This window comes from Lynx rufus, unplaced genomic scaffold (assembly GCF_022079265.1).
Source record: "Lynx rufus isolate CCGP_SWC_20201006 ecotype Redwood Valley unplaced genomic scaffold, mLynRuf1.p SCAF_10, whole genome shotgun sequence".
Lineage (NCBI taxonomy): Eukaryota > Metazoa > Chordata > Mammalia > Carnivora > Felidae > Lynx > Lynx rufus.
In genome coordinates, this window is record NW_025814824.1 from 66,006,313 (window position 1) to 66,024,213 (window position 17,901).

Genomic DNA, 17,901 nt, shown 5'->3' on the forward strand with positions numbered 1-17,901 from the left:
ATCCTAAAATAATCTCTTTAGTACTACATGTTCTTAAGTATTTTAATCAAACACATGGAGAATGGCTGAAGGAAGGAACAAAGAATTGTAACCTGGTGCAAGAAAGACTCAGAGGGAGGCAGCTCAAGATGGTGGCATAGGAAGATCCTGAACTCATCTCCTCCCATGGACACTACAAACCTATACCTACATATGAAATAACTCCTTCTGAAAAAGACCTGAAAGCTGAAAACTGAAAACTAAATAGATTTTCCACAACAAAGAATAAAAGGTTAAATCAAGATTGGAGAGACAGAGATGTGGTGGCACCAAAAATCTCATCACCACCCTGTCCCTGTGTTAATGACCCACAATCAGGAGGGATATTACAAAGTTTCTCCCTGAGAAGCAAGGGGTTTGTGCCTCACATCAGGCACCTTAACTCTTGGTACCTGCAACAGAGAAATGAGCCCCCACAACATCTGGCCTTGAAAACAAGTGGGGCTTACATCCAGGGGTAACATAGGGCCATATAGGGAACTGATACTGCTCTTAAAAAGCTTATGCACAGAGTCATTCACCCCAGGACCCAGCACAAAAGCAACAGCTAGAAAATTACCTAGACCATATGTGAAGGAGATTCATTTACTAATCTTAAAGTGTCTGCCAGAGGGGCAGGAGCCTGTTAGAACTCACTCAGGAACAATGGCACTAGTGGGCCTATTTTTGCATTCCCCCTCTACCATGCTAGCACTAGTGCTTACAGGTGCAATTTTTGTGCTCTCCCTCTACCCAGCTAGTGCTGATGGGTGGGCTCTGCCCCTAGGCCAGCCCAATGCTGGGCCAGAGAAGAAAAACAAGTACTTATCTCCCACACTTCCTTCCACAGCTCTAATAAAACCAGTTGATGTGCATAGCCCACAGAGGGAACACCCTTTCTGTGCCTGACTCTGGTGACACAGGATTGCATTTCTGGGCCCCATGGGTCTGAAACAACTGGAGAGACAGTTCTTGGCAGGTTATCACCTCCAGAGCACTGCACAGACAGAATACCAAAACACATTCCAAGTCTTCCTGTGAAAAAAAAAAAAAGGCCCATTTACTTGTCCTGGAGCTTCAGCCTAAGGAGAAGGCTTCAGGATGACAATACATCTAGAGGGTACAGAAGTACTCTCAGGGAACATAGGCCAGGGAATTCCATCTTTGCATTCTCCTTTAGCCTCACTATAGCTTGCCAGTACCTCCCAGAAAAGAGCTCATATACCTGTCTGGAAACTGTCTCCAGATCACCTGGTCTGAAGGCCAGCAGAGTTTATAAATTTTGTTTCATAGTACTGTATTTATTGCTACCTGTGGGTCTAGATTTCAATCAGCCTGAAACTAGTTGCTGACTGACTTCTTTCCCTCTGGAACAATAAGAGGACTTGGCACTCAACAAGAATATCTATCAAGAATAAATCACTTTGCTTAGACATTCACGAAAGTTTGAGAGACAACCAAAGCTAGGGCAAGGTTACACAATGTTTCACCTCCTACACATGGCCACTCCTTTAACACTGGGAGAGATAGCTATTTTTCCTAATCCATAGAAACACAGAGAGTCAAGCAAAATGAGGAGAGAGGGGAATATGTTCCAAATGAAAAAGCAAGATAAAACCCCAGAAACAAACTGTAATGAAATAGAGATAAGTAATTACTTGATAAAGAATTCAAAATAATGATCATAAAGATGATCACCAAACTCAGGAGAAGAATGGATGAACATGATGAGAACTTCAACAAAGAGACAGAGAATCTAAGAAAGTACCAAACAGAAGTCACAGAGCCTAAAGAATGCAATAACTGAACTGAAAAATACACTAGAGATTTTCAACACCAGACAAGATAAAGGAGAAGAAGGAATCAGTGATCTGGAAGACAAGGAAGTGGAACTACCTCAAAAAAGCAGAAAAAGAAAAAGAGTTCTAAGAAGTAAACATGGGTCAACATCGAACAGAATAACATTCTCATTACAGAGGTACCAAAAGGAGAAGGGGGGAAGAAAATGTATTTGAAGAAATAATTCTGAAAACTTCCCTAATTCAAGAAGGAAACAGATATCCAGATCCAAGAAGCCCAGAGAGTTCCAAACAAACATAAATCCAAAGAGACCCACACCAAAACACATAATTAAATGTGAAGATTTAAAGATAAAGAGAGAATCTTAAAAGAAGGAAGAGAAAAACAACTTGTTACATACAAGGGAATCCCCATTACAGTATCACCATATTTCTCAACAGAAACTTTAAGGGCCAGAAGGGAGTGGCATGATGTATTCAAAGTGCTGAAGGGGAAAAAAATCCAACCAAGAATACTGTACCTATCAAGGTTATCATTCAGAATTTAGGGAAAGAGAAAGTGCTTTCCAGAGAAACAAAAGCTAAAGCAGTTTATCACCACTAAACTGGGCCAACAAGAAATGTTACAGGCATTCCTTTAAGCTGTAAAGAAAGGAAACTAATGCCACATGGTAACCACAAAGTAAAAAACAATAGTAGATACACAAAAGGAATGAGACAGGTCTCTTATCATCACACTATAGAAAATCATCAAACCAAAAGGGAAGAAAACAAGAAAAGAAAAGCACAGAGAAGAATGGCAAAACACTGGAATGTTAACAAAATGGCAAGAAGTACATACCTAACAAAAATTAAATGTGAATAACTTAAATGTAAAGTTAAATTCTCCAATCAAAAAAGGTAAATTGGATGAATGGTTAAATAAATAAGACCTGTCTATATGCTGCCTATAAATACTCATTTCAGATATAATGGTACACACACACTGGAAGTGAAGGGATGGAAAAAGATGTTTCATGCAAATGGAAGCCAGTGGAAAGCTGGGATAGCTCTGCTTACATCAGATAAAACAGACTTAAAATTTTTTTTTATTCTTTATTTATTTTTGAGAAAGAGAGAGACAGAGTGGGAACAGGAGAGGAACAGAGGGGGGCGGGGGGGGACACAGAATCTGAAGCAGGCTCCAGGTTCCGAGCTGTCAGCACAGAACCCACCACAGGGCTTGAATTCACGAACTGCGAGATCATGACCTGAGCCAAAGTCAGACACTTAACTGATTGAGCCACCCAGGCACCCCTGATAAAATAGACTTTTCATACAAAGACTAATAAAAGACAAAAAAAGGCATTACATAATGATAATGGGGTCAATCCAAGAATATATAGCATTTGTAAATATCTATGTACCCAACATAGAAACACCTAAATATATAAAGCAAATATTAAGAGACCTAATGGGAGAGATTGACAGTAATAGAAAAAATAATACTCAAATTTGTGTGGAACCACAAAAGATTCCAAATAGCCAAAGCAATCTTAAGAAATAACAAAGGTGGAGGCATCATGCACCCTAATTTCAAACTGTACTACTAAACTATAGTAATCAAAAAACTATGTTATTGGCATAAAAACTGGTATGCAGATCAATGGAACAAGAATAGAAAGCCCAAAATTAAACCCACACATATATGGTCAATTAGTTCACAACAAAGGTGGCAAGAATACACAATGGGGAAAGGACAGTCTTTTAATTAACAGTGTTGGGAAAATTAGAAAGCTAAATGCAAAAGAATAAAAATAGACCACTATCTTACACCATACACAAAAATCAATTCAAAATAGATTAAGGACTTGAGTGAAAGGCCAGAAACCATGAAACTCCTAGAAGCAAACATAGGGAGTAAGCTCCTTGACATTGATCTTGGTGATACATATTTTTTAATCTGACTCCATAGGAAATGGCAACAAAAGCAAAATTAAACAAATGGGACTACATCAAACTAAAAAGCTTCTGCACAGTGAAGAAAACCATCAACAAAATTAAAAGGCAACCTACTGAATGGGAGAGGATATTTGCTTCTCCAATATATCCAACAAATGATATAACCAATAAGGGATTAACATCCAAAATATTTTTAAAAACTCATACAACTCAATATCAAAATAACATCTAATAAAAAATGGGCAGAGGACTTGAATAGACATTTTTCCAAAGAAGACATACAGATGAACAACAGGTACATGAAAAATGCTCAACATCACTAATCATCAGAAAAATGCAAGTGAAAACCACAATGAGATATTTACACCTGTGAGAATGGCTATCATCAAAAGGACAAGAAATGACAAGTGTTAGTGAGGATATGGAGAGAAGGAAATCTTGTGCACAGTTGGTGCAGCCACTATGGCAAACAGTATCGAAATTCCTAAAAAAATTAATAGAACTACCATATATATGATCTAGCAATTCCACTTCTGGGTATTTATCCAAAGAAAACAAAACCTCTAATTCACAATGATATATGAACCTCTAGTTTCAGTGAAGCATTATTTACAACAGTCAACCTATATCAATAGAAGAATGAATAAAGATACATACACACACACACACACACACACACACACACACAAATATACACACAATAGTATACTACTCAGCCATAAAAAAATGAAATTTTGCCATTTGTGACAGCATGAATGGACCTTGAGGGTTTTATGCTAAGTGAAATAAATCAAAGAAAGGCAAATACTGCGTAATTTCACTTCTATGTGGAATCCAAAAACAAAACAAATGAACAAACAAAACAATATTCATAGATACATAAATCATATTGAGTGGTGCCAGAGGGATGGGGAGAAGGGGGTGAAATAAGTGGAGATCAAGAGGTACAAAATTCAAGTTACAAAATAAACAAGTCATGGGGATGTAATGTACAGTATGGTGGCTACAGACAATAACGTATTGAAATTTTGAAAGATGCTAAGAAAGTAAATCTTAAAAGTTCCCTTCACAAGGAAAAAAGAAGTAACTTTGTATGATGTGAGCTAGTAACTAGATTTATTGTGGTGATAATTTTGCATTGTATACAAATGTCAAATAATTATGGGGTTATTTTCCCTGAAAATAATGTTTATGTCAATTATACTTCAATAAAGAGAAAAAGACTCAGAAATAGCAATCTAAAAAAAAATTAAAAAGCTGTCATGAAAAAGAAGCATATGCTTTTTGTAGTTCCACTAGGAAAGATGAGAGTTTATTACAGAGAGTTATATATACAGTTAAATGTAAAGAAATTTCTGATGATGAGGTCTGCCCCAAAACAAGCTGTGTGGCCTCATAAAATGCTCTAACCATCACTGGGTTTGGGGGTAGAAGATGAATATCAACCATACTGTACATGTGTCTTTGTCATCTCATATGGCTTAGAACTAAGTTAATGTAAAGATGATTTCCAGTTCTATGATCCAATTCTAAATGAATTTTACTGTTTCACTAGAATGACTGTATTAGAGTATGCATTTAATTATCTTTACCTCCCCTTTCATAATTCATTAATCATAATCCACCATGAAAGTTATTGAGATTAATCTAAAAATTAATAAAATATAAGCATTCCTTTTGGAATGTTACAATTATTATTGCGGCATTGTTTATAGTAGTAAAAAATGAAACCAAGAAAAATGCCCATTATTTGAGAATAGATTAAGTAAATCTTGAAATGTAAATATAACAGACAACTATGTAGCCATTATAAAACATGTTACCCAATGTTAAGCATAAGAGGATTTAAATTACAGATAAAGGCAGAAACTTTAAGATATATAATATGCTTCTCATGTTTATCTTTGAAATGTTTGAACCTATATTTCTGAACCTATATTTTTCTATCAGCTATGTCCAAGTTCATCTCAATGTTGTTATAGTGCCAGGTCCATAATAGGTGCTCAGAAAATACTTCATGAGTGAATAAGGAGGGGAAAGGTATGAGAAATTTTTAATAAAGTATTCTGGAAAAATAATATTTAAAAAATATAAATATTTTCCATGCATTAAACATAAATAATATAGTTATATAAATAAGACAAAAAAATGAAGTCATAGAAGAAAATTTCATTCATATTTTTTTAGGGATCATATGATAATCTTACCTCAATGAAAATTAAAATAAGAAGACAAAAATAAGAAGGAAAACCACAAGTTCAAAAAAATTTGCAAAAAATGTGAAGAAGAAAATGTTAATCTCTTAAGTGTTCATAGTTAAGAGGTAAGCTATCAAAATACCAACATAGTTAAGAAAATTGTGTGGATGGACAACAAAAGAGAAAATATAAGCAATAAATAAACATAAAAGAAATGCTCAATCTAACTGGCAATCACAAAAATGAAAAGCTAAAAGTCATGTTTTATACAAGCAGAAAAGAATAAACACCTTCTCTGGTTCTATAAAATACACAAAAAATTATCTGTGCAAATACGTCAGTGGCATTTTTGGCATATGCACTAAAAATTCTCTCAATTCTCACACTTTCATTCTATAGTCTTAATCTCTAGAGATTTAACATAAGGTCTGAGTTTTCAGTAGAAGGAAAAGTAGACTAGATAGCCTAATACATAGACATCAGTGGTCATTACATCAAGATCTCATAAAATATGAGACAAATTAAAATATTCAATACTATTAAAATTGTACTTATATTATAGTAATTCCACTTAATTATTCTTCAAATCTAATAAAGGAATATTGCAGAGACTATGAAAAATCACAAAAACATTGCTATAAAGTGGCAAAAACTAAAATGTATACTATGATTATACTGGTATAAAGAAAAAATGTATAGTGCAAGGTCTAGAACTAACAAAAATATGAAAATAAAAAAAGTTTAAAGAGGTGGAATGACTATATAGGAGTCTATTAAGATTGACCTTGTATTATTTGTGGAATAAAATGAAAAACAAATTCTTGTGTAAAGGTGAACTCTTCTGAGATATTTTGGACATATTCTGATTCCAACCTCGGCTTCTGTAGAAGCCATCAAATACAGCCATATTCAATGAATATTCCAAGAAATGTATGGTTGGGAAAGTTTTTTTTAAGTGAAGATAATTGGGTCTTTAGAATGTGCAGAAGTCTGGGACCTTCATCTCTAGAGAATCCTAAGATACTGATTCACAACCTTAGGGATTAAATAGTTTATAAAAATAAGTGCTAAATTGACTTCCAAGAGAAGCTGAATCTCTTGAGTAAGCATCAACTTTAGGACAAATACTGGGAAACCAGAGTTGCATCATGGATCCTTATTTTTAATATGTTTTCTTTCTTGATATGTTCTTATTAAAATTCATGTACAGATGAATTGTTTGATTGTAGCATTCTTTCTCACATTTCTTTTTAGGAAGGAGAACAACCAACTTTCAAAGTGAGAATCTTCTGGTCTCATCTGAAAAATGCAAATGGAAGTCAAATTCCTGGAAATGTTTTCTATTACTTAATAGAATGGAATGGTGAGATGACTTTATTTTTTTTTTTAAACAATCTTTTTTTTTTAATTTTTTTTTCAACGTTTATTTATTTTTGGGACAGAGAGAGACAGAGCATGAACAGGGGAGGGGCAGAGAGAGAGGGAGACACAGAATCGGAAACAGGCTCCAGGCTCTGAGCCATCAGCCCAGAGCCCGACGCGGGGCTCGAACTCACAGACCGCGAGATCATGACCTGGCTGAAGTCGGAGGCTTAACCGACTGCGCCACCCAGGCGCCCCGGTGAGATGACTTTAAAACACAGTTGGGAGGTAAAATAAAAAGTTCTGCTAAAATCATTTCCAAATGAAAACATGGTATCAATAAATATAAGAATTTTTTTTGTTGTTTAGGTGATCATTGCTGGTGGGACTTTGAAAATATGTATATATATGTAATGGAAAAAAATTAATTCAGGCATCATCTTCAAGAGCAGGATATTATTTAAATTTCTTTAAAAATCCCAAAATAGCACATAGATACAACTAGTGAAGAAGAAAAAGTTTCCTGTAATGTAACAGACCCTTATAAATAATGGGTGAAAACCTACTGTATTCAAGTATATAGTTCATTAAAATCTTAAGTAAAAATTATCTGGAGAAACAGCACATAATAATTTATATATTAATCACACATAAACGATTCTCAATAAGGGTTTGAGGAAACTTGTAATTAAAAGTGTTTATGGTAAAAACAGGATTAGAAACAAAACATATGTAACAGGGTATTGCAGTAATTATAAGTGTTAATTTGAACTTGTAGGGGTTCAAGACAAAAGAATATTAATTTTTCCCCATTTATGTAACAAATACCACCCTAGACCTTAATTGTCCACACAAGACAAGTAGAAAGGAATTTTTGGCTGTTTATTTTTCATTTTAATTCATTTTTGTGGTTAGTGTCTTCATAAGTGGAAGACAATAACTAGCCTTCAATGTTTTCCAAAGATGCCAATATATTTTTATGTGTATTTTTATCAGTTGGATGTTTGAAAGTCAAGCGCATCATATTAAATAGTGGTTTTATAAGAAGAAATTTTATCAATAAGTAAATGTAGTATAGTGCTAAAAACGGGCTACCATAAAGATGAAGCTTTAAATCATAGTTCTGGTATTAACCAACTATATGATATTGAAAACCATGTGTTGTATGGAAGTATTGAATCACTAAATTATACACCCGACACTAATATTACACTGTTAACTAACCAGAATTTAAATAAAAACTTTATTTTTTAAATGCTTATTTATTTTTGAGAGAAAGAGAGAGCACAAACAGGGGAGGGGCAGAGAGAGAAGGAGACAAAGGATCCCAAGCAGGCTCCAGGATCTGAGCTGTCAGCACAGAGGGCTTGAACTCACAGACTGCAAGATCATGACCTGAGCTGAAGTCAGATGCTCAACCAACTGAACAATGCAGACGCCCTTTAGATAAAAACTTCTAAAAAAAAGATAGTAATCATTGAACTTAACCTTTGAAATTTCAAATTAATTTCCTCATTGGTAAAATTCATAATAACGTGTGGGTTATTTGGAAGATTAAATGATAAAAAATGTATGAAGTGTCTCATACTAGGACATCACATGCCAATTTCTTTTCTCTTTGTAAACAAAAGTAATACATCTTTCCTTGTGGCATATTAGTTGAAGATTAGCATTTATAAAATCTATAAATTGAGAGTTAGCAGGCCCATTCATTTTTGTACAGTATCAACTCTCTAAATTGATATCTTTAGAAGAGCTGGAGAAGATTATAGGATTAGTTCCTCTAGTGAGAATTTACAGTACAGATAGTATGTGTTTTACATTGAAAAATCTTAGTACTTTAACTATTAGATCTTCAAGTAGCTAAGTCAATAAAACAAAATAAAAGATTATAGAAAGTTAGAAATTTTCCTTCTAGAAAGTTAGAGAGCTTAACTTCTGGCCTGGATAAAAAGTCACAGACTTTCCTTAGGTCTATTACAACACTAATACAGTGTCCAGATGTAGTCCCAGGGCATTGAACCACAGAGTGGTTAATTTTTATAAAACACCAGGAGTTGGGAGAGGGGGATTAGAGGTTGGCTAGGATCCAGGCCAGTTCAGATTCTTTTCAAATAGGAATGTCATCTTCTAAACAATAATTCTGTGCTAGGCATCAGTAGCCTATAATCTCCTTTGATAACACATGATTAAGTCAAGAACTCAAGTCCCTTATCTTGGTGTACCTCCTAAAAACAAACAAACAAACAAAAACCACTGTTATTTGGAAGTTTTTGAGAGTAGGGATTATAAATGCTTTCTGTTCACGAGAAACAGTGGGTTCCTACCAATAACTGGATAGGACACATCAGTACAGCTCAGCTTCAATGTGTAGTTTCTAGACATTTAATACCTGTACTACCTAAATTATTTTAACATTCTTTATTCTGAGTTAGTTTTCTAAAATAACTGGACACCTGCTTTAGTGTTTTTCTCTTATTTAATAATATGCTTTCTTTATGTATATCTATTTTAAAAATTTGAGTAATTCAGAAAAGTAGAAGAAAGAACTCTAAGGTAACCATTAATGTTTTGGGTAGTTCTTTCTAGTCTTTCTATTCTGTCTACGCTATCTTGGTTTAGGTTTTAGTTTTGAAAATAAAAAAGCCGTTGTTTTCTTTCTGTTTCACTTAATCATTTTAATATAATTTAAACATTACTTTTATTTTAATACCAATTTGTCACAAATGTTAAATTGATAAGTGCATAATAAGTGCATCATATTAGTATACGATAATTATTTAACGATTCCCTTAGCATAAGAATGAAAAACTGTCTCAAAAGATAGTATCCAAAAAGCAAAGATTTAGTAAAAATGGAATTATCTAATATGCATTTTGCATGGAAAGTGATTTATTAGAAATTATCAAGAATCTTAAAATTTTTCATTCACTTGTTCCCAGGAATCCATTTTTGTGAAGTAAGCTAAAATGAAGAAAAGGTTTGTCACAATGCTATTAAACAAGTGTTTATTGATTGCTTTCTAAAAGTTACACTAGAATTACAAGAGCAATGAAAGTAATTTCCTCTATACTGTCCATTATCCTTCCCACCACCCCCATTTGAAAGCATTAAACCAGATTGGTGGTTTGTCTTATAAATGTTTGCAAGTGAAAAATTTTTTATAGCACCTATCTCTGAACTGTCAGGATACCAGATGCATACCATCATTATTTGATACAAGTAATTTCCAAATGGAATCAACTTTTAGGAGATGTTCCTAGAAAAGAAAAGAGAGGGTATTTGACCTAATTCACATCTTTCCTGAAACAACGGACCCTAGACAAATGATGTTCTTCCATCAGAATTTTATTTTCAGATTCAGAGTAGGTTGATACTATGTATCTACAGTCAAACACATTCCAATCGTAATACTAAATAGAAATATATCTTTCCTGACCTAACCCTTCTCACCCTCTTTGTAATGTATGCCTGAAAAGTATGGTACAGCTTGAATTGGATGAGAACCTCTTTTCCACAGCCAATAGACATACAAACACTGTGTTATGCTAATATGTTTCACTATTGTAAACTGAAGTTGCTATAGAAAGCAGCATAGCCTGTTGGCAGATGATTATCACAGAAATGGCAGAGCCTATATCAGAAACAGGTTCTTGTTTAATTTTTTTAATGTTTATTTATTTTGACAGAGAGAAATTGTGGGGGAAGGGGCAGAGAGAGAGGAGAGACAGGATCCCAAACAGGCTCTTCGCTGTCAGCACAGAGCCTGACACAGGGCTCGATGTCACGAACTGTGAGATCATGACCAGAGCTGAAACCAAGAGAGAGCACTTAACTAAGAGACACTAAGGCATCCCACACAGCCTTGTTTAAAAACACTAACTAAAGGGGCACCTGGGTGGCTCAGTCAGTTGAGACTCAGACTCTTGATTTTGGCTCAGGTCATTATCTCATGATTCATAGATGGAGCCCCATGTCAGGCTCTGTGCTAATAGTGTAGAGGGTGCTTGGGATTCTCTCTCCGTCTCTCTGCCCCTACCTCACTTATCCCCCTCCCGCCCCACCCAACACTCAAAATAAATAAATAAAAATTAAAAAAAAAAACAAACCCTAACTATAAACTCATCCATTGGATCAGTCTTTTCTTTTCCTCTAGGGATGTTTTTAAGTTAGGTAGAATACCTTGAGAATGAAAGGTGTTGTCAAAATTATGTTCTTTGATTTAATTACTATAAAAAAGTCAGCTACTAATATCTACTCTTTAAATTTTTTTCAAATTAAAGTTATTTGCTCCATGCTCTATGATGCACAACTAAGATGCTTGAGCTGATCTCAAATTCATATTTTGGAAAATATTGACCCTAATTGCAAATTCAACAAATGGAAGAGAAAGTACTTTAACATGGACAGAAACAAAACAAAACAAAACAAAACAAAACAAAACAAAAGTAGGAACTTCTGCTCAGACTTTGGTTGCTTGTATATATAAAATCTGAAAAACATAAAACTAATTTCAAAACACTCACACAGAAGCCTCAACTCCAAGTCTCACAGAATGGTCAGTTTTGCATTGTCTACTATTTAATTACAATCCAACATACAACAGAGGCATTAGTGGCACTCTGCAATAGCATTGGAGAGAAATGGTCTAAAAGGCTTGCTATTCATGTGAGTTCTGCAGACAGCAGTGGCAGCAGCATCTGGGAATATGTTAATAAATTCAGATCTTAGAATCAATTCAGACCCACTGATTTAGAATCCTTTAAGAGACTGTCCCATGTGATTTGTCTGTATACTAAAATTTGGAGGCACTCCACTAGACAGGTGATTTTCTACCATACTGAATATTAGGATAATCTGGAGAACATATTTAGAAAGATGCCTGAGGGGCTCCTGGGTGGCTCAGTCGGTTGAGCGTCGGACTTCAGCTCAGGTCATGATCTCGCCATCCGTGAGTTTGAGCCCCGCGTCTGGCTCTGTGCTGACAGCTCAGAGCCTGGAGCCTGTTTCAGATTCTGTGTCTCCCTCTCTCTCTAACCCTCCCCCATTCATGCTCTGTCTCTCTCTGTCTCAAAAATAAATAAACGTTAAAAAAAATTAAAAAAAATTAAAAATAAAAAGATGCCTGATTCTCACTCCTTAGGAAATTCACATAATTTGGAGAGGGAAATAGCATGCTGTTCAGAAAGGGCAGGTGAGGGGCACCTGGATGGCTGAGTTGGTTAAGCTTCTGAGTTTGGCTCAGGTCATGATCTCACAGCTTGTGTGTTTGAGCCCCCAGTCTGGCTGTTTCCTGTTACCACAAAGCCCACTTTGGATCCTCTGTCTCCTTCTCTCTGAGAGTACTTCTCCGCTAGTGCTTTGTGTCTCTCAAAAATAAATAAACATTAAAAAAAATAAAAATAAAAGGGGTGGGTGATATAAAGACAGAAAATGCAGACTGGAATAGTGGCTCAAACTGTGTTTTATATACATTTTACCTCTATGAATTTCACTTTCCTCACATTATTATAGTGATGATAAAATGAGTAATATGTGTGAGTGTATTTGTAAATTACAAGACTCTAAACCAATGTTATTGTTAATGACTGCTATGAAATAAAATCAAGTACATAGTTATTTTGAACAGGTTAAGCACACTGTCTCCAAAATGATGACATTAAAAGTGGGGTCTGTGAGTCCAAAGAACAGGAAGTAACAGATGTTTGTTAGATGCAAATAGTTCTTTCCTGCCTCAGAATTGTGTATCATAATCCCAGCAAATGGAATACAAAAGCCTATAATTTTTAATAAGCTATCAATGTAATTTTTACACATCTTCAATCCCTTCCCTTAAGAGCCAGAAGAGAAATTCAAACAGCTAACCTCAGAGTTCTTAGAACCACTCCAGCTATTGTGGGCACACACTTGGTGCCCCTCCTCCAGTGATATCTGCACATGGTAATATGCACTGACGCGTTATGCTCACATGAAGTTTTCTCTTCTGGATTACTACAGGTATAAAAAAGTAAAATGGACAGGATGAACTGGACAGAGATTGAGTTCATTCTGCAGGGACTTTCTGAGTACCCCAAAGTGGAAAAACTCCTTTTCGTCATGTGCTTGATGATGTACCTGGTGATCCTGCTAGGGAACAGCACCTTGATCACACTAACTCTCCTAGATTCCCGCCTCCATACGCCCATGTACTTCTTCCTTGGTAATCTTTCCTTCCTAAATATTTGTTACACGTCCTCCTTTATCCCCTTAATGTTAATTCACTTCCTATCACAGAAGAAAACCATCTCCTTCCTTAGATGTGTTGTTCAGATGTCTGTCTCCTACACTATGGGGTCCACCGAGTGTGTGCTTCTAGCAGTGATGGCATATGACCATTACGTGGCCATCTGTAACCCTCTGAGATACCCCATCATCATGAGCAAGGCACTTTGTATTCAGATGGCAGCCCTCTCCTGGGGACTGGGCTTTCTCAATTCACTGATAAAAACTACACTTGCAATACAGTTGCCCTTCTGTGGAAAAAATGCCATTAACCACTTTGTGAAATATTGGCCTTTGTCAAGCTGGCTTGTGCACATAATACTTTGATTGAGATTGCTATAATGTTAGGCAATGCAATATTTTTGTTTATTCCATTATTGTAAATTTGTATCCCCTACATTTTCATCCTTTCTACTGTACTAAGAATCAATTCAGCAGAAGGAAGAAAAAAGGCCTTCTGTACCTGTTGAGCCCACTTAACAGTAGTGACCTTGTTTTATGGGACAATCCTCTTCATATACATGAAGCCAAAGTCCAAAGACTCTGCTGTTGACAAATTGATTGCTCTATGGAGTAGTCACTCCCATGCCAATGATATGTCTATCATCTATAGCCTGGGGAACACAGAGGTGTTGGAGCTGTGAGAAAAATGATGAATAGACAGTGGCTCTGGAGGAAAGGATGAAAAACTTACATCTTTGAGTTCATGCACAAAATAAACTCATAGATTTGGGGCAAAAATTTTTCATATAAACAAAACAAAAGAAATAAAGATTGTAGGTAGAATTACAGAATTTAGGAGTGGGAAAGCAATTTCAAGACAATAATATAACTTTACCTTTCATGAAAATGTTGTTACAAAATGTAAAGGCAACCAGTATAAGAAGTGAGTGTAAACTTTGAGAAATAAGAAAAAAATGAGATTAAGCTTTTCCAAGAAAATCTAGTACAGATCATCTTTAGTTGATGGTGTTATATCCTAATAAGCCCATTGAAAGTTGAGAATATCACAAGCCAATAAAGCCTTTAATACACCTAATCTACTGAACATCGGAGCTTAGCCTAGCCTAACTTGAATATGCTCAGACACTTACATTAGCCTATAATTGGTCAAAAACATCTCATACAAAGCCTGTTGACAATAGAGTATTGAATATTTCATATAACTTATTGAGTACTGTACTGAAACTGAAAAACAGAATGGTTGTTTGGGTACGGGATGGTTTGAGTGTTACCAGCTCTTTACTCTCATGATCATGTGTCTCAGACTGGAAGCTGGGGCCACTGCCATTTCCTAGCGCAACAAAGAGTAGCATACCACATGTTACTAGCCCACAAAAAGATCACAATTCAAAAATTTTAAAGTAAGGTTTCTACTGAATACATATAATTTTCACATCATTGTAAAGTCGACATATCCTAAGTCAAACCATTTTAATGTATGGACCATCTGTATGTATGTCTACTGAACAAGTAAAACATGTATTTTTCAGTTCCCTTTCAAGAGAACTACTTGAGTTTTCCTGTTTGTTTGTCTGTTTGTTTGTTACTGATTTTTGTTTTACCCAAGGATTTGACCTGAGTCTAACCTAATCTTTCAGGTACATATTTCCCCTTCTTCTTTCCCTCCTTTTTCTCCCATGTTTGCACATGCTGTGCTACATTCACTATTACCTCTCCAATTATATCATGTTCTTTCACACCTAAAGACAACAGCTACTTCATCCCCATCATCACATTTCTCTTTCTATGGTAACAGCCCAGAAATCTCATTAAACACAATTCAAGTGTTACATCTTCTACAAATCCTTCCAAAGTTTACTGGGCTAGTTATTCCCTTCTCTATGCTGCGCTGAGTTTTATCTCTGTTATGGCTATTTTCCTTTTATACTATAAACATTTGTTAAATTCTGAAATCCCCCCATGTCAGAACTCACTGTTCTCTGTATAAGGTTGAATGTCAAATATATTTAAAACAGTAGGCACGGGGTGCCTGAGTGGCTCAGTCATTTAAGCGTGCAACTGTTGGTTTCGGCTCAGGCCAAGATCTCGTGGTTCTTGAGTCAAGCCCCACATTCGGTTCTGTGCTGATGGTGTGTACACAGATTCTCTCTCTCTCTCTCTGTCTGCTCCTTCTCTCTCTCTCTCTCTCAAAATAAATAAATAAAACATGTAATAAAAATTACTTTAAAATGTCTTTAAAATAAAACAGTAGCCAGTATTTAACTACTGAATTAACATTTCTTTTAAAATGTTTGTTTGTTTGTTTACTTACTTACAGAAGGAGCAGGGGAGGGGCAGAGAAAAGGAGAGAAATATTTCTAAGAAGGGTCTATGCTGTCAGCAGAGTCTGACCTGTGGCTCACTCCATAAACCATAATATCATAACCTAAGCAGAGATGAAAAGTCAGACGCTTAACTGATGGAGGCACCCAGGATCCCCAACATTTTCAAAGAAGAATAAAATATAGTCCAAGTCCTTGATATAATACAGAAAGATAAGAGAACTTGAATTTATGCATTATTTCATTGACTAAACAACATATCCAACAGCTTTGGGTAAAATATCAGCTAATATTAAATGTATGGACATATAAGGGCAGATAAAAGAATGATAAATATACTGAAAAGGTCATTTGGGTTGGGTAAGGCAAAAATCATATCAGTGTATAATTATTCTATAATGAGGAATTGCTGGGGAAAAATATATCAATTGTATAAACCCTTCCCAAGGTGTACTGACAATTTCACTCTTTCAGAAGCAATAGTCATTTTAAATATTTCCTTTTAAAAAAATCCCCTTGAAATTGCTCGTAATAATTTTAGTTTTATTTTTTATGTGATATCCTAACATCTATTTATACATAATACAGGTGAGCTGCCTGGTACAGTGCCACAGCCTGAGCTGGATGAGGAGAGTAGCTCTGCTCAAGGGCCATCCAGCAAAGGTTTCAACAACTCAACAGAGTTCAGGAGGGAATCCCTGCTTGTTCTGCCCAGCAGGGTGTTTGGGGGCCTGAAGTAATAAGTAAAATGTCAACATGAAAGGGAGTCCCAGTTCAGGTTGTCAGAACTCAAGTAGACTTTAATAAATGTTTATTTCGGTGTGCCATTGAGATTTTATCATTGTTTATTACTTTGTTTCATTGTAGCAATATAAGACTGATGTAGCAATGACTGGTTTGATCACCTAGCCAACACTGACTCACCTGGTCTTTATCCCTCTTAAAAGATTCATAATTTTATTGATTTGTCTATCCTATTTTTATCCATAGGGAAATATCTTGGTAAGTCCAAACCCCTACCTTACTTCCTAGAATATTAGCATTTTTACCTTTCATGCTGAGATATACAATCCATCTGGAATTAATTTTTGTGTATCATATAAGCCAAGGTCAAGATTTATTTTTTATCCTGTGCACACTATTTAACTCAACATGACTTTATTGAACAGCTTCCTTCTCCACTGCACTGCAGCGTCACTTTTGAATAAACTGACCATATATGTTTGGATCTCTTTTGGACCTCTTGTTCTGTTCCACTAGTCTATTCTTATCTGTGCTACATTATCTTATTAGCTATAGCTCTATAATAAGGCTTGATTTTGGTCCTCTAAATTATTTCTTCTTTATGGGTGTGTTAGCTAGTGTTGGCATTTGTATATTTTAGTATCTGCTTATCTATTTTCACAATATACCTGCTGAAATTCTGAGACTGCCTTGAACCTACATTTCAATTTGGAAAGAATGACATCTTCTGAGAGCAAACTGAGGGCTGATGGGGGGTGGGAGGGAGGGGAGGGTGGGTGGTGGGTATTGAGGAGGGCACCTGTTGGGATGAGCACTAAGTGTTGTATGGAAACCAATTTGACAATAAATTTCATATATTAAAAAAAAAAAAAAGAATGAAGGAATGACATCTTTAGATTACTGAATCTTCTAATACATTAATTTAGCCTTTAAAATTTCTCTCAATAATTTTTTATTGATTTTTCTTGTATACATGCCTTGCACATATTAGATTTATTCATATATTTTTATATTTTTGATAAATTATAAATTATGCTTTAAATTCTATTTAAACTCTATTATAAATTGTGCTTTAAATTGTATTTTTTTACTTTCTTATTATTGGTATGTAGTGATTTTTGTATGATAAGTTTATAACAATAAATTATTTATAATAATTATATATATAATATAAAATATTATAAAAATTATATATAATTATTTATTTATATAAATTGTTAATTTATTAACAATCTTGGTAAATTCACTTTTTTGCAACAATTTTTTAAATTTTTAATTGAAGTATAGTTGACA

At 35.0% G+C, this 17,901-nt stretch overlaps 1 protein-coding gene and 1 pseudogene across 1 annotated transcript in view; one reads left to right on the plus strand and one right to left on the minus strand.

Moving 5' to 3' along the window:
- The window catches only part of LOC124526286 (olfactory receptor 13C4-like), an 80,393-nt gene that overhangs the window by 36,714 nt on the left and 25,778 nt on the right, over positions 1 to 17,901 (minus strand). The window contains exon 2 of the mRNA XM_047099189.1: positions 1,497 to 1,511. Within this exon, the coding sequence (XP_046955145.1) occupies positions 1,497 to 1,511 (15 nt within the window). The remainder of the gene's footprint in view (positions 1 to 1,496; positions 1,512 to 17,901) is intronic.
- Positions 13,331 to 14,264, plus strand: LOC124526281 (olfactory receptor 13D1-like; annotated as a pseudogene).